We start from the raw sequence: 22,098 nt of genomic DNA on the forward strand, positions 1-22,098 counted from the left end.
CATTGGTTTCCATGTACTTTGTTGTGTATCCGTGAAATCCGTGGTTGGATTTCAAGTTACAAAAGGCTGTTTTCCAGGTCTAGCTGGATCTTCTGTAGCGTGGGCGAGAAAATGGAACTGTGGGACCTATTTCAGTTTTCAGGATGTGTTTTACTGAGCAATGTGTGGGTGTTATGTCTTTTATCACAGTAGAACTTCAATGCTGAATCTCAGGGGTATTCCCGTGGGCCTACGTGTTTTTATGAATGAGCAATCAAGCTCAAGTTAGCTTGGATCTTTGTTTCCTGTGTGTGAAGGATGTGATCTGATTCTTCACTTGCGTAGTTTTACTAATGAGGGTGTACAGAATGGAGCTGCCTACCTTTGGTCCCCAGGATTTTCACCTCCCCATCTTGCTACAGGAAGCCTGGTATGGCAGCTGCACTCCTATCTCAACAGGGCCAGAAGAGCAGTAGGAGCGGAGAGAATGATGGCCTGCTATTACTACTGCTCAAGAAAATCACTTGATGATAGATTTGAGCCTTGTTTGAGAGGCGTAGTTATGTATATTTTAGAAACATACCAAAATAATCCAAATCAACCACCATAGTTTAGAATCTGGGTCAGCACCAGACAGCTTGGGAGAAATAGTCTCAGCAGTGTTTTTGCCACAAATACTGCAAACAGACAGTATGCTATTAAAGTGGGAAAGAATTAAAATGACTGGTTGGAGATGCAGCTAATGGTTTGTCTAAGTACAACTTTCCAATTTGATTAAATGTGGTATTTTTGAATGGGAGCGGGATGATAACAAAATGTGCTGGGAATTTCTCACCTTTCCAAGATAAACAGTGGATTGCATGACTTGCTCGTGTTTTCACACAGAACGTTTTCGACAGTGTATTTTCCTTGCTGTATTTTTCCTTTCCTGGGATATTTAAGATGAGAATTGTGAAAAAGATAAGCCAGCATTACATGAGTGCTGTGAATGTTGTCTTTTTACCCACTGTCTAAACTGAAAATGAAGAGCAGATCTTTGAGCTGACCAGAGATACAAAAAAGAAGGTGGATGAGAGAGCAGATGGCATCGTCACATGAAAAGTTCTATTTGTGTTTAACTTTACACTCCTACACTTCAGCAGATCTTGTTGTCTTCACGTGTATTTAATGTTCTTTATGCTCCTTCAATGGGTAGAGAGATGCTGTTTTTTGGAGAAGCAGGTGTTGTAAAGCCATTTTCTCACTTAACTTTCTTGTGTCTAAAATAATTACTTTCTTCCCTTCTTTATTTCAGCAGGAACTCAGGGAATGAGCTGCAAGTGTATTACGCCTCTCCAAGGAGCTATCAAGACTTCTTTGAAGCTATTCACAGGAAGGAAGATACGTTCTACGTGGTGTCATTTCGCAGAGTAAGTGTAGCAGTTGTTCATTGCTGGTCTTTTATATGAATCCCTCTGTTTGTTACACCGCCCGTCTTGTGGCAAGAGATGTTGTAGTCCAACTTGAAGCTAAACTTGCTTCTTCATAAGCAATGGTTCACAGCACAGTGGCCGGATTGTGGTCTTCTCAAACATGCCTGTCGCAGTTAAGAGCAGAAAGAGAGCTTTGCAGAAAACGTTGTAATGCAAGGGCAATGCAGCATGGGATTGTATGAAAAACCCAGGGACAGGGGAAGCAGCATTGAGGTAGGAGTATCTGGAGGTGAGGGTCTGCCTGCTAAGAAGTGGTATTCCCCTTTGCACAGTTTTTCAAGTAGAACACTGATGCCATTTTATCAGGTAAGCTCTGTGTGTTATGTATGAGTTCCTAACGGGACTAATTGTTGGACACCTTTATTGAAAGGTTAATATTGACTGGCAGAGTTAATACCTTAAGTTAGCAAGTTGTTCACCCTCATCGTAGTTATAATAGGAGTACTGAGCCTCGAGATTGAATAATTTTTTCAACACAGTCATAAAATCCTTCAAGGCCAGTATGTGATTCCTGCTACTCTGCAAGAATTCCAGTGAAGGGTTTCATCGCTCTTCCTGTGCCTGCTCATTTTTCCAGATGTGCAATGTTTCTATTATGGATTATGCAGGCAGGGAGGGGATTGAGGAACACAGTGACAATTTGGAGAGAGAGTCTGTACAAGGCCATGCTCAGGAGGCTCTAAAGAGGCGGGACCTTTTTGTGTGTGTTGTAAATGTGTTAAGAGCTCTTTTAGTGTGTATGTCAGTGCAGAGGCACAGAGCTGTGCTTAAAGGCATTCAGTTGTGCACATGTACCTCGCTGTATTGTGGCAGTCGATCCTGGCAAGTGCTTCAGGATGGTGTGAACAGGTATCTTACTACAGCATTTAAGGAGCTGCTTCTGCAGGGTGCAGAGTACATGACCCTCAGCCCAACGCATCCCGAGTGGAAGTTTCAACCCTCCATTCATATGGAGTGTTCAGAAAGTATCACCATCTGTTTTGTGTCATCTTTTGAATTTTGCTTGCCTTTTTGAACTGCTTGCTGTGGGACTGCAGATGTCGCAAGCAGCAAGACCTGTTTTGGCCTATAGGACAAACTACTCAGAATCCAGCAATCTTTCATTGTGTGCATTCAGTGAATTCCTAGGTCCCCTTGCTATGCCTGCCTATGCTCAGAAGCATGAGGCAGGTAGGGGCAGCTGTAAAGCATTGGAGCAGGCTGCAAGGAAATTGGAAATAAAGGAAAGATGCTCCGGCAAAGGGGATTCTGTAGAGCTTTTTGTATTTCCAAGCTGGCAAATCTGCCTTGCTGATTGCTTCCTTTCAGACACCCTCCTCCCAGCCCTGATTTGACATGTATAAAATAACAAATGGGCCAAACCAGTTTTCTTTTTTTTAACATGATCAAGATGACTGAAAGAGCATTTGTTGAAACTGAGAGGCAACAGCTTGAAAAAGAAGTGTTGGTATTGCTCTGTAGAGCTCCTTAGCACTGCAGTATTACAGCCAGATGCTTGGTTGGGAATAAAGGGCACGATCAGAGTTTTGTAAGGATAACTCCCCTGTGGCAAACTCATGCCTGCTTTGAGAACAGGACATAGAGTTCTGGGTTTGTGCAGTACTCACTGGGGTCTCAGTGTAATACTCACTCAGGTCCAACCTGTGGTTAAACACTTACATGTGGTAGCAGGCCAATAATCAGAGTAGTTAACTGGATATTGGTTTAATGGGTGTAATAAATTTTTTATGCTTCTGGGTATAGGAATAAATGTACTCTGTGCACAAATTATTTCTGCTAGCTCAACATAATGTTATTCCTATCTTCTCCTAAAATACTCCCATTTGAGATTTTCGATGTCCTGTGTTGTGCAGGACTTCATTCAGTGGTCCAGTTATTCTGTTGTCTCAAGTTGAAAATCACAAAACAGGTGAATTCTTGTGCTGGTATACAGGACAGACTTGTGATACAGCTTTGGTAGGCACGTTCTCACATCTACAGCACACTTAGCAACAGTAAAAGCTGTTTTAAAACTGGAATTCCAAGTGTTTGGTGACACTTTCTGTGCTGGAAGCCTGAGGGGTCTTGGTGCAAGAAAAGCTACAAGAGTGAGAAGGTGCTTGGGATCTAGTGATGGAAATCATTAGAGCAAACAGTGGTTCAGGCAGCAGCTGGTGGGTGGCAGAGTCTATTTCCTTTGTTTTGTAGAGGTCTTGAAGAGTCCTGAGAGTTGTCTGTAATGCATGTTTGGCCCAGACCTGAATCTGGGATCTGACCTTGCTAAGCCTCCTGCCTTGCTATTTTGTGGTTGTAACATTAGAAGAGAATTGTTCTATACATGCTTATTCACAGCTAATGTTTTCCTAGGACCCTGCAACACCGTGTTTGTTTCCTCATCATGAAAGTGTCCCAAGTGGTAGGTGGCAGGAAAACCGGTAGCTGTAGCTATAGCAGCTCATCCACATACAAGCAGTCCTTGCCTGAGGTCGGTGGAACCCCTCAGCAAAGACAGCAGCTGGGATTGCTCCTGTGACATTTGCAGCTGCCCTCTTTCCTGATGGTTTCAGGCATGGGCATGGACAGGGTGGCATGCATATCTATGTGCTTATGCAAGGCCAGGAGCTTGAGCATTGCCAAGTCTCTGGTGCCTGTTTAAGAGCACTGTATTATATGCACACAAGAAACTCAGTCGTATGGTGGGATGGCCCACAGGAAGCAGCTCTGTGGCAGTAGAAGAGTGCCTGTGGCCACTATTCAGCCAACAGTACTAGGCAGTGCATCTTCAACCCTTTGCAAAGCTGGTTTGCTTTGCACCCTTTAGTTAGGGAGCTGTGTTTCAAAGCTGAGGATGGAAATGTCTTCAGCTGGAGCAAGAGAAGACATCTCCTCACATCTTCGAAGAGAAGATGCAGAATTCAGAAATCAGAATGCACGACTTTGGTTCCAGACAGTGATAACAGTGATTGCTGTACAGTTGTTGCTTTTTGCATGGATATGTTTCTCATGCTGTTTGTAAAATGATTGTTTAGAAGGAAATTGCTGGATCTGAAATGCTATGTCTTCCTGGCTCAGGAATCTTCTGTCAGTCTGCCCCGTGTAAATCGATAGATGTACATATATAAGTTTGTGTAACACATCCTTCTTTGGTCTGGTCTGCAGTAACGTATGATGTGAGATAGCTGTATTTAGAAAGGATTCAGGCAAAAGAAAAAAAAAAATATAGCGGTACTTTTGTTAGGATTAGGGTTTTATTAAGGGTTGAGTAGAAATATGAGATTAGTTTCCAGTGTTGGGATTACTAGGTTGTGTCACAAGGCTGGAATTTTGTTATTAAACGCTTGGCATGTTCTGCTGTTCTTTCAGCTAACAACACAGATAGAGCCAGCACCAGGCTCTGCATATCCTGAGGATGAGTAGAAGGGAGTGGAGAATTGATAATAGAAGATTTTACTGGAAACTCAAAATAAAAAGCAGAACACCGTTTGTCTAATTCCTCACTTTCTGTCGTGGCTGTAGTCCACCTGAGTGCGTGTGCTGGTACCCAGGTTCTGTTTGCACTGTATGTCCTGTTGGATTAATGACCTGGTAGTTGTCAGCTTTCATTTGGGCTTAGAGCTGTCCTTGGAAATCAAGCGAGCCTTGTAGCACAGAATTCCCATTGCTTGGCTCTGCTCTCTTGCAGGGAGAGGTTTGGGGACTCTTAAAAACCATCTATGAAGTTTATTTGGTAGCAAAGCTGTGCGTATTTTTGCTTTATATATGAAACGTTGTCAAATCAAAAGCAGTTTTATAGACCACCTCGTTTGTTACTTTATGGGGCAAACCTGATCTTGTGACAAGTTCTGCCCGGAGGCACTTTCAGATGGCTGGCCTGGATTGTTTGTGATTGCAGGCAAAAGGAGCCCTGCAGGGCTGAGGCAGCCACCAGCTGGGCCTCAGCCAGGGGTGCCCTTCACCCAAGCAGTGCTGGCACCTTTTTTCTCTGGACCTTGTTCCCTTTTCGCTGATGGTTAGGAGCTGAGAGGGAACTGATTCCCTCGTAATGTCCAGAGACAGCTCCCATGTGTTTACTTGCTCATTTGCCAAGGTAGAAGTGATGCCTGGAGGTGATGGGTTTTGTTTTCCTGTCTGGCTGTTTGCCACACAGGCTCTCCCAAGCATTTAGTAGGTTGTTACGCTGTTAGCAGAAGTATACAAAAGGACAGGAATCGTACAGTTAGGAGGCCCAGGGATTGGATGGTTCTGGTATTGGTGATGTGAGCTTTAGAGCTCCAGAGATCCCTTCCACCCCACGTCTCTGGGATCCCCATTCTTTGTGCTCCGCGTGTAGTACCACGTAACCCAGTGTTGGTCCCTGATCTGAGTGCTGAAATGTAATAAATGTTTTGGTGAGTTCTCCAAATATTCATACTTGCAGCGGAGGAGCTGTGCCTCCACTTCCCTGCATCTATGAGAAATGGTACTTGCTGGGACTGCCCGTGCATGTCTTACATGGCAGGACTCGGGTTTCTGAAGATGTAAGGTCGGGCACAGTCATCCCTGAGTGGTGCTTGGTGGTTCCTGTAAGACTGAATTTCTCATGGTCTCTTCAGCTTTTTCTCTCTGTGCTTTGGAAGGCTTACATGTGCACATACCACAGTCGGAGTTGGCTTTTTTTTCCTTTTTATAAGGAGGTCAGAGGAAGATAAAGTAGTACTTGGACCAACTGAGGCCATGCACGAAGAAGGACTTTCACTAAAAGTCTACAAGATTTATTTTCTGCTATTGCCAGGAGACTCTGTAATGTCATTTTTTTTTTAACCACAAGAAATATGTAGCTGACAGCAAGCAAAGAATTCTTGAACGAGGTCAGTGTTGTCTCCCAGCTCTGCCAGGCCTCAGCAGCCAACGTCCCTCACAGGCAGGGCTTCTCACACTTTATTTCTTGAGATGCTAACTTGTTAATTTCATTATTTCTCCAACTTTTAGGAAGCCCTTGTGTTCATCTTTCCTTTAGCATTGCAGAAACTGGCACTTAGCTATGTAACAAAATCTGGGTTACCTGGTATTCATGCCTGCTCTCCCCAAATGTTCCAGGACTCCGAAGCCATATATTTACACCATGGATCTAAGCTGTGTTGCTTTGGGTTGGCTTTAAGAGCGTGTTCAGAGCAGACAAGTCTGTGCAGTGAATAATGAAAGCAGGTTGCCATGCATCATTGAAAAGAGTGCCACAATTGGAGCTCTGCTGCTAACTGTAGCCAGGAGAGAATGGCATGGAGACGGATGCCTTACTCTGATACAGTGATTTGTAGAAATGTTTGGAAATACTGCTGTTAGCAGAAAAAGCAGCTTTTGGGGGTGAAAAACTGGTCTTCTGGCTTGTTGAGTTTTAATTAGCTTCCCCTCGCTGTCACTAGATGGAGGCCGAGTGGAGATCTGTCATCTCCCTGAAGCGTGCCGGAGTCTCCAGTCGGTGTTGAACCCCTCTGTTCATTTCTCCCATCTCTAAGAGACAGAATTCAGTGTCTGTAGCTTTGCCAACACCTTTGATTTCTGCCCGTTGACGTCTCTGATACCAAGCCTGCTTCATCTGTTCTAAAACTCGAGCGGAACATGGCTGTGGAATTCAAATTAGTTGAGGTAGGATGCTCTGTCAGCTGGGAGAAGAGGCACCTGGCTGCCACTGCAGTCATCCTGTAAGCCTGGCACTGCCTGCTGTAAAAGCTGTTCTCTTTCCAGAGCTCACATCTGTTTTGCCAGAGCATTCAGACCTTGCCATTGTTTCTAGAATTACTTTGTTAGCTTACATATGTAGGAATGAATTTCTGCTGGTGATGGCTCCAAGTGAGTCACAAATAACTGCATGAAGATTGCTGTGAAAGCAGCAGGAAGCGTTGGTACTGTCATGCTCAGAGAAAGTGAACATTCCTGCTGGTTGAGCACAAAAGGTAAGAAAAGAGCATAGGATTTTTCTGAGGAAAATCTCGTGTCTCCTGGCTAACCTTACCTGCTTTTTAAAGCATGGATAGCAAACAGTTTCAAAGGCCGTTAAGTAGATCACAGAAGAAAACAACCCTTCCAATTTACTTTGAACTGTTAATGCTGATCCAAATCCCCCCACTTCTCTTGTGTGGTTAGAGGCAGAATCCCCCCAGCTCCCATGGCTAAGCAGTAGATTTCCCTCTCTTGGGAGGCTCTGTCAAAGATGCTTGGCTGACATCATTATAGGCTTATTAAGGACAATGGCGTTTGTAGCACAAGCGTGTAATTACTGATATTAATGGAATCGTGGCTTAAAGTCTGATCCGTTTGGGGAACTTAAAAGGCCACTAACATTCCCTCTCAGTAATTTCTCTATTTATTTCAAAGTGCAGATGTCTCCTGGTATTAAAGCTTGCCAGCTACATTTAATGGCAGTGCACATACAATACCTTGCAGTATATTGCAGTAAAAAGTGGATGTTAAAACTCGATTCTGGTTATTACATGTTAGAGCAAGGGTAATGCTGGCCCTATGGGAATCGATGGCAAAGCCATTACCAACTTCAGTAGAACCAGAATTGCACTTTGCAAGTCTGCTTCAGTTCTGTGGTACGTACACGTTTACATTGTTGGTGAGAAGCTTGTGTCATGCTAATTGTATTTTGGATGGTACGTTATTTTCAGGCAGCGAAAGATGGTAGTGTGTTGAAAACAAGAGGAGACCTTGTATTTCCAATGGGTCAGAGAGACATACATTGCAGCCACGGTCTCAGAGCACTTCTTTGCTGTATCCTCTTTTAGAAAGGCAGCTGAAGCTCAGGTAGTAATAGGGATGTTCCCAGTGTCAAAACAGGTGAAGAAAAGCAAAGCAATGACAGTCATTTCAGGTGTCATCTGACCTTGTTCTTCTTACCAGTTAGGAGTCATTTCTCTGCTCTGTCATCAGGTAAGCTGCTGTGAAGGACCAAATCACGATGTTGCTTGGCTGAAATGCTTGTGGCAGCGCTTTGCAGTGCTACCAACATAGTTTTGGGATTGGTTTGAACTTATTCAGGGGATGTAAGCAAGACAGGTTCCAGTTCATTGCAGATTTGATGCCGTGTGTCCTGCAGGCAAAGATGAACTGTAGTGAGTTGGCTTCAGATGACGTTTCATATCTAGAAGTTCAATTCTAGCATATTTTTCTCCTATTTTGTTACATTTGACAATGGGTGTTTTGTCACTGAACTTGTAGTTTTCTTCTCTGGACTTTGTTTGGGGATGTCTGTGGATAAGGTTGTATCATTTGCTCTCCCATTCAGATAAAATGCAAGGATGAGACTTTTGAGCATTGGTGCTTCTAAAGACAAAGTATCTTATTTGTATATTTGTGCCTTGTGCATTTGCAGCTGCTTGCAAGTTAAAATGCAGGTTTTTGAAAGATTTTTAAAGCTCCCATTTCTCCTATGAAACCTGACCTAAACTATTGAGAGGGAAATGGCTTTACCATAGGAATTTAAGATCTTGTCCTGTATAGTGTGCAGACAATGAGAATTACATGTACTGAAAGACCCGAGGCTAAGGGCATAGTATCCATAATAACACTGTTTGGCACTTTCAAAACAAAGGGCACCCTTTAGCCTGTCTTTTCTATGGAGCTGACTTCTGTCTCTGGAAAGAATGTGAGAAGAAAAGCAGTGCTTGTTGTTGTGCTTCGTCATGCCCCGAGTCCCATGAGCAAGCTATTGTCAAATTAGAGCTGCAATTGCCTTTCAAATGTGAAAATCTTTTATGAAAACCTCCTGTTTTCATTTAAGTGTCAATAATGAAAATGAATCCTGCCTGCTACGTGATTTGCTACCAGTTCTTTTGGCTAAACCGTGCATTCTCTCCATGTCAGAGAGAATGTTGTCCTCCTGAAGATGCAAAATGAGCTTTGCTTTTGGCGTTTCTTGCTGTCATCTTCCCTAGCATGGAATATCTCTGGTAGGCATGGTGTAAGGGAGAGCTGACTGTCAATTGTGATGGGAAGAAGAGGGTTCTCTGCGGTCTTCTGAGTACTCAGCTGGGAAATGTTGCTTTTCGTAGCAGCTTAGGGCTGTTGCTTAATCTAAAAGTCTTCAGAATGAAATGTAATAATCTGAAATTAATGGTGCTGTATAGTGTACAAATGGCCCTGCTTTAGTCCTGGGGTTATGGAAATGTGTGCGTAAGAAAGCAACTCCAAGTTTTAGGTAACAACTCAGAATGGCATTTTTTTCTATGTTTGTAGATAAGGACCAGTGATTCCTTAGAAAGCATTTCTATCAGAGCTTTACGGGGTTTTCCAACAGAGCCTGCAGTGGTTCCTTATTTCTCACTGCTGTTACTCTGCAGTGTCTCTCAGTGGTGGAGAAACAAGAGCCATGCATTCGCTTTGGAGGGCGAGCATCCAGGAAAGAGGGCCGAGGCAGACAGAGGAGCAGGAGCCAGGCAGTGAGGCACCTTGGGTTTACGGAGCAGACACCAAAGAGGAGCAGCCAGCAAGTACCAGCTGCACTGCAGCCTCTTCCGGGCAGCAGCTGTTTGGCTCAGCCAGATGCAAACAGTGGTTAGGAGGACCAGAACAAGAATGCAGAAGCGTTCCCAAGGAGGGAGGTAATGCCTGTCGCATCAAGTGCGGTTTTGTTTCATTTGGAAGTGCCTGTTGTGTTGTTAGCTCTCCAAGCCATTTGGGATGCAAAGTCTTCGTCACTCTGATTTTTATCTCCTTGGAGTCCCTTTGAAATCCTGCCGTCCTCCAAATAGAATTGAGAGTAAATGTGGTGTTGAGGACATATGTGTAAGCACAGACAGAAAGTGACTGGAATATGTCTGGCGTGGACCGAGAGGCACTCTTGACTCTTGTGTGCATAGTCTTGAGTTGTTTGTCTTCTGTATGGTTGCTGGAACTTCATGAAACATATTAATGCCGTCACTGAACTCCTTTCAGCCTTATACGTCCCGGGCCTAACTAATACTTTGTTATTTTTAAACTGGTGTTTGGAAGGACAACATACACTGTAGATAATTACAGTGAAAATAGAACGTACTGCAGAAATCATCTCCAAAACCCAAACTGGTTGCAGACAGATGTGACCAGTAATAGCATACACTTATTCAAAATCTGCTGTGTGCTTGACAGACAAAGAGCTGTGGGCAAGAAAGAGAGGAAGACTGTTGGTTTTGGAAAGCCCCTGTAAAATACCCACTGCTTGTGAAATAGATGTGGAGATAGAGAAATAGAACTGGGAAGTATGGGAGGAGGAGTGATTATAAAGTGGGAATTGTTTAGTAGTATAATAATGCCAGGTTGTAATGCTTTTTTCTTCAACAGTAGCTCTGTATTCTTTGAAACACATTCGGCTGAGCAGTTCCCAGAAGGGAAGGACAGACTCCTGTTCTGATCTGTAGCAGGACTTAGTTATGGAATTGACGCTGACTGAGTCCTAACTTCATGAAGGCATAAATAGTACCTTCAACTCCATAGCTTCAGTAACCACTAAGGCTTTAACTTAGCATATGGTAAGAATGAGTTCTGGCATGAAAAGATGACCTTCATGCTCTTTCACACAACTTCATTGGCAGTATATGCAGAGAGCACCTTGAAATACACCTTCTTACTTTCTTATTTGAACTCCATGCTTTCACAGCTTCAGAGTACTTCGTTTTTTTCCTGCTTGTTTTCAGTTTTTGTCTGGCAGCCCTACCTGGATTCCTTATAAAGATACAGTGTGCATCATTCAGGTGTGCTTGGTTTCCCTAAGCGGTGGATGCGTACACAACACAAATCCTACCTCTTAGCTAATGTTAATCGTGATTATCGTCTTACATTTGAGATCGTTATTTAAAGCCTTCCAAACACATTTAGAGTTAATTCTGGTCAGATGGAGTTATTTGCTTCCAGTTGGAGTTAATCCTTCTGAATTAAGAGCCCAGGTGCTATTATGAGTGTGCACAGATTATCACCAACTCCCACTGGACCAAACAGAACTCCTGAGCCCTCCAGGTTTTATTTATAAATCAGTTACTCCTAGGGTAGGAGGCGTGATAAAACGAGCAGTACCTTTTTCTTTTTAAGCTGTTTTAAGACTTGGTCACTGTCTTTAAAACTGAGGCTGAAACTTAGAAGTTGTTGTGTGCTTCTGAGGCTCTTGGTTGCTTGTAGCCTATCTACTGGGATGGAAAGACAGGCTGCAGAAGTTTGCTTCGTTCTCATAAAGGGATAAGAAAAGGGATCTGAGGACTCTCTGGCACCTCAGCCTCCTTTCTGAGACTCCTAGAAAGCAGTAGGCCCTATTCCATGAGTGCAGTCTTTTTTTCTTCACTGTGTTTTTGTCCAAGCATCGAGATAGGTCTGTTCCAGAAGCGTATCCACTGTGGCTAGTTCATTCAGAGAATCCTGTATGGATATGTTCTATTTTTGTTCAAGGCAATAGGGGAACATGAGCAACTCGGAGCCCTAGGTGGAAATGGCTTGTGTTAAATCACATGGGAGTTTGCTTAGCAAAGCTCTACTAAACGAAGCTCTGCTATCCACAGCAACGTCAGGAGTGTCAGTTATCAGAGAGGGGTGTCTGATCAAACTGAAGAAGACCTCAAGCTGCACGCAGACCACGAGCTCCCTGTGTACAAGGAAGATGCACTGCCCGTCTTCTCTTGATTAAGTCCAGCCAGGCTTCTGTACATTAAACAGTACTCTCCTGTGAGGCTCTAGAAATGGACATTCCCAAGCTGTGCCTCATTGCTGGTTCCTTCACTGAAGCCCTGGCCAGTGCTGAGTTTCCTGGGCTGAGTCACTTGTTAGCATCTGGGAGGCACTGCTTTTAACTTCCCAGGGAATCCGTGCGTAGCTCTGCTCCTTTCTAAGAACAGTCCCAAGTGCTTGAACCTGGAGTTTTTGGTCAGGAGCTCAGGAACTAATCCCTGGGCAGGTGATTGCTGAAAACAGGGTTGGAAAAGAGTCATTTTGCTGTCTCTGGCAGTCTGAGGCCCACGTCTCTGGAAGGGTATCTTCTTAACGTTAGGAAAACACATCAAGGGCTTCTCTTTGCTTTTGCTCAACCATGTGTTTGGTATGTGCTTACCAGCTGTAACTCTCCAGCAGGCAACCGAGGTGCTGCATACAGTGTAGGTAAGAATTTTCCTCAAGCTGACATGGAGAAATGTGGATAAAAAAAAATGAAAAGGAGTGTAAAGACGCTGTTATTTGTAGGAAATGAGCAGATGCAGCACGTTTCTTTGTGTAAAATAATAACAAAAATTGTAAAGGGTTACGTTTGCACATGCAGAAAGGAACCATTTACATTCAGGCAGAGCACAGAGGTAATACTGCAGGTGCTGAAAATGGAGCGTGAACCCAGCTAGGAAGTTTCTGGCAGCCTTGTGACAGGGTACGTCTGTTTAAGTGTCGTGCTGGTCTATGTCTGTCTGTTGTGACAGCCCAGGACAGGAGTTACTGCCAAAGCCTTGGTGCACCTACTTCGTCTTGTATGAAATCACGCCGTTGAATTTGACCCATTGGCAATAAGTTAACGCACGCCTTGTCTGTGTTTCCTTCCCAGCAGTGGCATGTGCAGTTTTCCTAGGGCTGTGTGCACTCTAGGTATGCTTGTAAACACATTTCTGTGTGATCATAGAAGTGGAGGGAAATGATCCGCAGCTCAGGGACTGCCTGAAGTTCACACTGCCTTTGTGCAGGTTCAGGGTCCTGGCTCTGCAGAGCCAGGAGTGGTTCAAAGGGCAAAGAGGAATGTAAGCAAAAGAGCGTGCATCTACCAGAATGGAGCAGCATGGAGCTTTTACTGTTCTCTCTATCCCCTTGCATTGAAGGCCTGTTTAGTTAGATGTGAAACCTTTATCACTGATAGAAGTTGTGTGGGTATGGGTCTGAAACTCAACCAAAGGCGACTGGAGCTCTGGAATCACCAGGACATTCAGTAGCCTGCTGAGGTGTACATCAGATGATGCCAGTCCCATTTAAGATCTATCATGTTCTCCACGCTCTTCCTATTTTCTCCTACAGCTGGTGGTGTGGATAAGGAAAAAAGCTGAGTAGATGCTATATCTTGAATTAACTTCTGGCAGCAGTGCTGGTGGTATCCTGACCAGGGGGAGGACATGGTGATGTGGTTGAAAACACGCTGAGATGTCAAATTAACAAAATCTACATGCAACAGAGATGTTCGATTGCGTTATGTGAAGCTGGGAGTATTTATTGCCTAAGGTTCTTCAGGCTGCCTCGTGTCCTGTGCTGTCTGGTATTTTCATTGGTGAGTTGGGGTGATAGAATAGAGACTGTGTGTATTACATGGGTTCATGACAAGCTGAATGGGTCTCCAGCTGCGCTTGAGGAGAGGATTGGAATGTAATGCCTTCAAGGTGCTCAGTACTCCTCTGATACTTTGCAGGCGCTGTGGTGAGTCCATGATGTTCAGTCTTCTTGTGTACAGTTAAAACTACTATAGTAGGAAAAACAAAACAAAAAAGAGGGTAGGATTCACACAGGTTTATTGCATGAGTCAGAGGTCTGTAGCTTTAGGCATGCCTTTGCAATTAGTGTTACCCACATAGTCAGATCAGTCGTTTTGCCACAGCACTCATCAGCTCAGTGCCTAGGAGTTCCCCGATGTACCTACTTGTCTAAAACCATTCAGGCACCGTTTCTTGAGTCTTCACTCTGTGATTAGAATGCCAGTAGAGCCTTTCTTTGACCTGAAAGTCCGATGACAGGAAAGCCCGTCCCAGTTTCTCCCACCTATCCCAAACACCTACCGCTACGTGGACTGAATTTCCTCCTGGGGGTGCCTCTCTCCTCCTGATTCCAAAGGGAGCCCAGACAGCTCTGTCAGGCAGCTAAAGCTGGAAAAAATTAATCTGGCCCTAAGTGGGGAGATGAAAGGCTCCTGTTTGCATGAGCCATTATGTTTTAAATGTGGTTAAGAGTTGGCAAGTACTGATAGAAGAAAACATATTGCTCTCCAGGAAGAGCGGTACCCCAGGGACTGTCAGGCCCAGACTGCTATAGCTTGATGTCTTTTGAGTAGCGTGCAAGGATCTATCTCCCTGCATATTTATCTTCCAAAAGCTGACCTTTCACTCTCTTTAATCTGGTGCCCACGATGTGGCTCAGCCAATTGCTGCAGCAGACAGGCACTTGGTCACATGCACTGTCACGAGATGTGCAAGGAGTGCAGCGTTCCTGCACCACTTTACACCCCCCAGATCAGCCCCTGCTTATCCTTTTATCAGTCAGGCTCCCCACACAATCCAAGTGAACTGTTGTCACAGGAGAGAGCTTTTTGCATAACAGCTGTCTTGGCTGTGAAAGTTTTGGCCCCCACAGTGCCGTATGGGGCTTGTGTGAATTCCCACCACTGCTCAAAAGTGGAGGATGCCTTTCCTTCCCTGGCTAGGTGAGCTGCTTCCAGTAACACCAGTGAGAATGTGTGTCACTGCCAGAGGGAGAATGCTGTTGTTTCCATAGTCGTGCGTGCTGGGGTGCATCCTTCCCCGAGCCATTTAGTGTTCTCAGAAAAATAGCCTACGGAGAAACCGAGCTGCTTTTCTGCTATTTATGGAGGTCAGGGGACTTGCAGGAGTCTGACAGCTGCCAGAGGCTGGCACAGGGAAGGCTTGAGGGCTGAGGAAGGAAGAAGGAAGCCTTCCTCTTTAAGTGCCCGTGAGAGGCTGGGCTGCTCAGCTCCATGTCGGCTGTGCTTAGCTGCCTAATTAGGGTGTCTGTAGGTAGACTGGGGGGTGACTAAGGAAGAACACCCAACGTCAGGCATCCAGATCCTTCTTGCCACCGAGTGTGAGTTAATTATGTAACTTATTTATGCCTGTAAGGGCTCTTTTCCATTGGGTTATTTTCTTGTTTTGGTGTCAGGTTTTGTTTTGGGGGGGAAAAAAAAGTTAATGTTTACGGACATTTTTTCCCCTTATAAAATGAAATCTTTTTCTAGAGCTGATTTACATCTTCCTCAGCAACACCAGAAATTCAAGCAGAGCAGGCATTTGGCAACAACTCTGGACTCAGAACTGAGATTTAAAAGTGAAATTCGGCTACAGACTTGAAGAGGAGGAAGCTCGTCAGGCTGGGGTAAATGTAGGTCGAGCAAACTAACAGCCAAAAGAAGTGAAAAGAAGCTTCATCTCCACACTCTTGATTTAACTGAAGTAATTAATAACAGAGGTGGCAGCTTCTTTGACAATATTATAGTGAATATCTCTTTAATGGGAAGAAACTATGAATAGTTGATGAATCCTCAGCCATACAGATGTCCTGGGATCTGCAGAATGAGAAACATCTTTCCAACAAGGGTTGGTAATGCGATCCACATTGCACAGTTGAAAACACCGCCATCAAGTTTCAATTCATCCCAACGCATCCTGATATTAAAACCTCCTCGTCTCTGACCTGACATTTTAAGAAAAACAAAAGGCAGCTTGGATTTGGAGCACCAGCCCTGGCCCCTGTGCCAGACCACCGTCCAGCCATCACGGCGTAGGAGCTTCGCCTGTCCCCGCTGCCAAGACGTACAGAGACCCACCCAAGTCTGAGCTGAAGTCATTGCAGAGCTCTGGGTAAATCTAGGGGATTCAAGGAAAAATGCAGCCTTGCTGCTGGCTGGGAGGAGCGTTGGTTTCCTCGTTATCTGCTTGTGTTTCCTCCTGTGTCTTTTCCACTGTCTTATTTTTGTGGTTTTGAAAGTGGTGTCCCCGTTGTTGGGGGGTTATTTCAAGGCACGCTTTTATTCAGCTTTGCCAGAAGGTGGAAGGAGAGGGAGATCTACATGAATAGATCTACGTAATCACATCTGTGCGCGTGACAGCTTCCTACCTGTGCTATAATCCTCATTTCTTCTCACTGCTGGGAGATGCTACCTCCATCTCAATGAACAGGAATTACACTTCAGAGGCTAAGAGGCACCTCGGGATAAAAGGGCTGTGAGTGAGCAGGAGGAGATCTGCAGAGAGTTAACAGTGTCACTTGCTCTTTCCAGAAAGGGAATTTTCAGTTCCTCTGATATATGTCTGTGTAGTCGATTTGCTTTGCCATTAGGAAAGATTTGTTGCTGCTAATTTCCTGTACGTCTGTTGGTCTCTCAGAAGCAGCATCTTCCTGATGATAGGTTAGAGTCTGTCTGCTGCTGGACAGTCACAGGCAAACGGTAGCAAAGTGTGCTTTTCCAACAGGGAGAACAGAGAGGAGCACCCTGTGTTAACGGGGTCCGGGTGTTGCTGTTGGCTGAGACCTTCACAGAGCAGAAGTTTGATTTGTAGAACCGGGATGCTTTTAAGGGAACTTTAATTGCATCTGTTTAATAATGATTTTGACCTACAGTTAAACTCACTTACTTCATTCTCACTTCTGGCCAGTTTTGAGAGCCATTCCCTATTCTTGCTATTCACAGTTGTTCTCAGTTTTTCTTTCCTCCTCCACGTGCATCATCAGTGACTGAGATTTAAGTTGCTGTTGGCCAAATGTCATTTTATCCCTTCAAATGATTAGAATCCGTTACCTGGCTGCAAAAGGCATGCTCTTGGAAGACACAAAAACACATTGGAAGGTAAATCCCATGCGAGGTGTTCAGCTCAATAACGCATCAGCTGACATTCAGTATTTGGGCTGAAGAACTGTTTAATCCCTTTGTGGAATATGATGGACTGAGTACATGCTTTTTAGAAAAGCTGTTGCAAGAAGACAGTATTTTCAAACCAGGGTAGGTTTCGTGCCTTGTGTTCTAGGGTAGAACACAACGTAATCAAACGCATCGTCTCCATTTAAAAAAGGTTAAGGTTGTAACTCAATTGTACCTCAACGGGCTGGTTGTTCCTGCTCAGGGTTTGAAAGCTCACTTGCTTTCCTGAGTACCCCATCTGCGTGGGCACATTTGCTGTGTAAGAAACTGCTTTCCAAGGAAATTCCTGCATGAAGAAAGGCTGTCACCAACACGCGATGAAGTTGGCTCTGACATACCTAGTGGGCTCCAAAGACCTCTAGGGATGGAGATCTCACCGCATCTCTGGACAAAGTGTTCTGGTGCTTTTTTGTACTTGTTAAAATGAGGAAGCAGAGTGCAGCTGCATTAGCAAATGGATTTTGAGCCTCAGTGTCGTGTTGATCCAGCGTTTGGAGAAAGCCTCACATAAATTTCCTTCCACTCATCCAAATTCTGTTTCATGGGAAATCTGGTCTAGAGAGAAAGAAGTTATTTTCTACAGTCTAGACCATCTCATGATACTGGATCCAAGGAGCGTGTCCATAAAACCCACATTGTTTGTGAGCTTTGGTTGGCTCTCTGCTTTATGTGGCAGAGCTGCAAAAGCACAACAGCGGAAATAAGGTGTTTGTTGGTAGTAACACTGCCCACTCCAGTGTGTATCACTTGAGGCTTGGTCTCCAGTTGGGCTGCAATTCTGGGAATCCAGAATTTGCCTTCAGTAGAAGACCTGAGGTCTTGCAAACAAATATAGAAACTTTGGGTTAACATTTTGTTAGAGAAGCAAAGAATCTGGATTATATCCTCTTTGGTTTTCCTGGACCCTATTCACACGCCCTACCTAAATTACATGTTTTTGCAATTACAGATTGCAGTTGCAAAACTAATAGCCTGCAGATGTTATGCAAAAGCAGAGCTCTGCTGCAGCGAATTAGAAAAGGAGGGGAATGTGTTTTATTGGTGGTAGTAGTAATAAAGCAGTTAATTCCTTTTGGGTCTTAGAACTTTGTAAGATCTACAAAAATAATTGACGGATTCACCTGGAAGTTACGGATGGGCTGCATTTTTCTGCTTATGCAGCCAACGAGAAGGACACCAAACAGTGGAGAAATGTCATTTTTAATAACTTAGAGGGGAAAAAATTGTTATGAAGGTGCAAGTTTGTGAGAGAGCCTTAAGAAAATCTGATGCTTATCAAACATAACAGGAAGAGCTGCTCAACCAGTGTAATCTGGGGTATTTTCTTTGTCTTCATATGCACGTATCTTTTCCAGTTTATCTTGAAGCTCAGTTTTCACAGATAGCACACAAATTATCAAAGCAATACAATTCCTTAAAAATCTTCCTATATGATTTTAACCGAAACTGTTTACTCGAGCACAGAATTCTGTTCTTCACATCCTCTTACTTTGCCTTTAGGAATTTTTTTTTAATCAGCTGCCAAACCAAAATTACATCATAGCAAATGCATGCATTGTTCTTTACTTTTGGGTCTTGCAAAGGAGTTCTGCAGAGAAGTGTAATTGGCCGCCTTTCTGTCCAATCTGTCCTGTGTCCTCCTGGTTCGCAGGGGTTTGGTTTTTCTCTCCTATACCTTTTCTAGGGGGAGAAGGCAAACCTGAAGAGTGCATTTATGGTAGAAATACAGTCCAAATGAGGTGCCAGCACCTTGTTCTTCACTGCCACGTGACTGGCTTTGCTGTGCCTATTTGTATGCCTGATCACTGTATGTACACACAAGCTGCTGTTAACTGTGATTTCCCAGAGTATTTCCTATTCATGGAAGAATGCTGTTTGTATCTAGTGCCTTTTATTTAGGATGTGTTGCAAGTCAGAAGTGAGATTCAAAAAGCTCAGCTAGAAACGAGGCAGGTTTGCCTGAGGTAATTACAGTATGAGAGCTTTGCAGAGGAATGGGAGGACTGAGGTCATTTGGCATCTGGTGTCACTTTGTTAACAGGATTAAGATAGACGTTTCAGTAGGACATAAGGTCAGCTGGCCTGGCTTCTGGAAGTGTGCTTGTATTCTGATTCCTGAAGAGAGACAGGAGCTCCTTCTCTGAGGCTGCTGGATAGATTCTGCTATTTGACTAATAAACGCTGAGAATTATCAGCATATTTTGGTGTTCTCTTAAGGCTCTATAGCTCCTCCTATTTGGCCTTGGAAGGTGAATAATGAGATCCTGAATTATGACAATAAAGTTGGTCACTTTAATTTGACATCTGCTTTTTAGGTTCCTTATGGTCTTTAAGGTAATGTAGCATAAGTTTAATGCAACAGGAGAAGGGGTGATACACAGCAGTAGTTCCTGCAGTAGTGATGTTTGCTGTCTTCGTAGAGAGGGCTCTGTTCATAGTAGGTTTCCACATCCTTGTTAGTCTCAATAATTGTTTTGGTTCTTAATCCAGAAGAGGTCTTTGGCCACTGGTTCTCCTTTAGACTGTGCAAATGCTTAGCACTGCCCTTCATCGACCTGCAGCAGTGCTGCTGTTGGAAGAGAATGGAAGAAACTCCTCAAAAAAGAGCCTTGTGATAGGGTGAAGTTTGCATTCCTCTGAGGTCTCTGGGATTTTCACAAGGCTCCGGTTCACACTGAGATGCTTCCCGGTTGGCTTAGTTTTGCAGCCCAGGCCATATCACATCTGGCAGTAGCACAGTTGATAATAAAAGGCACTGAGGACCTCTCCATTAAAGAGTTTCTCATGTGGGAGCTGAGCTGGATGGCCATTCTATCTTCTGCAGCAATAGTGTCCAGAAGGAGCACGGTTAGGTGTTATTTATAAAAGCTAGACTGGGAATGTCAGAAAAAGTGTAATCTTACACTACAGGACTTTTTATTGACTGTGGGATTGAGTTATTTCTGGTAAAACGCTTAAACAAAAAGCATATCTCATCACTTCATTGCTGTGTGCGATGTATAGGCTGTAAAAACCACCTGTGCATAGAAACACTGGGTTTGGAACAGCATTGGTGTGAATAGGAACACTTCTGGCCAAAATAAAAGCAGAAAAAGAAGTTCTGTTCTCGCTCCTTCGGAGAGCTTTCCTGCTGTGGGACAGTTTCCCTTCTCCCCAGTCTGAAAATAGCATTAAAACTCTTAGAGAAGAGTAACAGAATTCTGTGACTGGGAGGTGGGGGCTGAATTTTCAGTTACAAACTCTTCTTTAACGTGCAGCGAATCGAACTGAGATAATACGTGCAGCCAGTATCAAGTTCAGTATGTACTGAACTGACACTCGTTCAAATTAAGCTAAATTGTTGTAATTAAACCAAAAACTTCAGAGCTGCTGCTGTGGCCTTTCAAGGTGGACTGTCAAGAGATGGTGCAAAGAGGCTCAGACCCTGTGAGTTCTTAGTGCAGATTTTCTGCAGCTCCCTTGCAGTCGTTGGCCCATCTTCTGCTCGCTTCCATTCGCATCTTTGCTTGTCGTGTATTTGCTGTGAGGATCCTTGATGGGGTGGGTGAATGCACTTGGGCTTCTAAAGCCTAGTGTTGAAGTAATAACAATAGTAAATGATAGCCCAACTCTAAAAACAGTGCAGCTTTTGCAGTTTGTGATATAATGGGTAAATGCTGTGGCCGAGAATGACAGTTTATATGGAGCTTTTAACAGCTTTCCTCTTTTATCCCCTTCTCCTAAACCCATCCCCTTGCTTTTCTGATGGAAGGGTCTCATTGCACTGGTAGGACAGAAGTAGTTTTGGAAACACCCTCCATTCTACAACGTCTGCCCTGTTTGATGTCCTCCGGTAGCACAAGCAGTACTGCAGGAACCGGTGGCGTTTCCAAGCGGCCATTGGTGAATCCATCCTCAGGACACCATCTGGTTGCCATCACCCCACCAAACAATGCTGACATTATGCAGCCGTTTCCTGTGCAAATTTGTAAACTTCCATACACGTCCTTTTCAGTTGTGCTTCGAACTGACTGGGGAAGCCAGAAACAGATAGGCCGAGACGTGGTTGTCATTTACGCCGTGGTCCTTGTTGTGTGCGTGGCAGTGTGAGGAGCTGCTGTGGAAAATGAGAATCAGCCCATAGGCCATGGGTGTGCTGCAGTGAGATCTCTTCCTTAGGGAATAGCTTCCTTTTGTGTCCAAAGAGTGTGCTGAAGAGCAACTTTCAGGTTCAGTTCAGTTCAGGTGCCGCTGTATTGAGAACCAGGTTCCATCCAAAGGCCATAATGCAGCTCGGGTTCCTTGGCCTGCTTAGGAGATCAGAATGGAAGTGTCGTGTCTCTGGCAGCAGGCAGGCAGCCCACAGCAGTTGCTCTGAAATTATCAGAAGGTGTGAACTCTGTGGTAGAAGAGAGAAAAGCTGGCTCATTGGGCCTCCCAGCAGCCCTCCTGTCAACTCTGGGTTTTAAAAAGCCCATCTCCTCAATGGCTTTCCCAGGGCAGCCTCTGGAGTTGATGCAACTTTTTGGGCCTCTGGAAGCACACTTCAGTTTCACAGGCCAAAAGCATAGCTCTGAAGAAGTTCCAGTCTCATCTGATTGACCTCAGATTCCTGCAGATGTTCAGAAAAACCGGGTTTAAAAGATGGTGAGTAGATTTTGTGCACAGCTTTTGTGATCAAATAAACGCTTGCTTTCTATCTCCTTCATCCTGAGGTCGTTAGGCATGGTTGGGTAGTTGATAGGTCAGTTTCTAGCTGTCAGGACTTGCTGGACACTACCAGGGGTAGCGTAGTTAAATAAAAACAGTGCCTCCAGCAGCTCTGGGGAGGTGCCAGCATGAGGGCTGGATGTGGGAAGCTCCTCAGCCGTCATGGGCAGAAGTTGTAACAGGCTCCAAGAATCACAGTTGTGAAGATACGAGCTGGAAGAGGTCGAGGCATGATTCCCCAGGAGACCTGTTAGTCATAAACAGATGAAAAAAAAAAATGCCCAGTTACAGTATTTGTTTATTGCAAGAAGATTTCTAAAGCTGCCTGGACAGAATACCCGTTGGCATGCTGAGGCGCCTGGCTCTGCTTGCCCT

General features: G+C 44.4%; 1 protein-coding gene across 2 annotated transcripts in view; it reads left to right on the top strand.

Moving 5' to 3' along the window:
• ATF6B (activating transcription factor 6 beta) overlaps positions 1-22,098 on the top strand; it is a 71,127-nt gene that overhangs the window by 29,074 nt on the left and 19,955 nt on the right. Inside the window, exon 14 of one of the 2 annotated variants that reach the window (XM_422208.8) lies at positions 1,274-1,388. In XM_422208.8, the coding sequence (XP_422208.4) occupies positions 1,274-1,388 (115 nt within the window). The remainder of the gene's footprint in view (positions 1-1,273; positions 1,389-22,098) is intronic. The other variant, XM_015290399.4, reaches the window with a different exon arrangement.

This window comes from Gallus gallus, chromosome 8, assembly GCF_016699485.2.
Source record: "Gallus gallus isolate bGalGal1 chromosome 8, bGalGal1.mat.broiler.GRCg7b, whole genome shotgun sequence".
Lineage (NCBI taxonomy): Eukaryota > Metazoa > Chordata > Aves > Galliformes > Phasianidae > Gallus > Gallus gallus.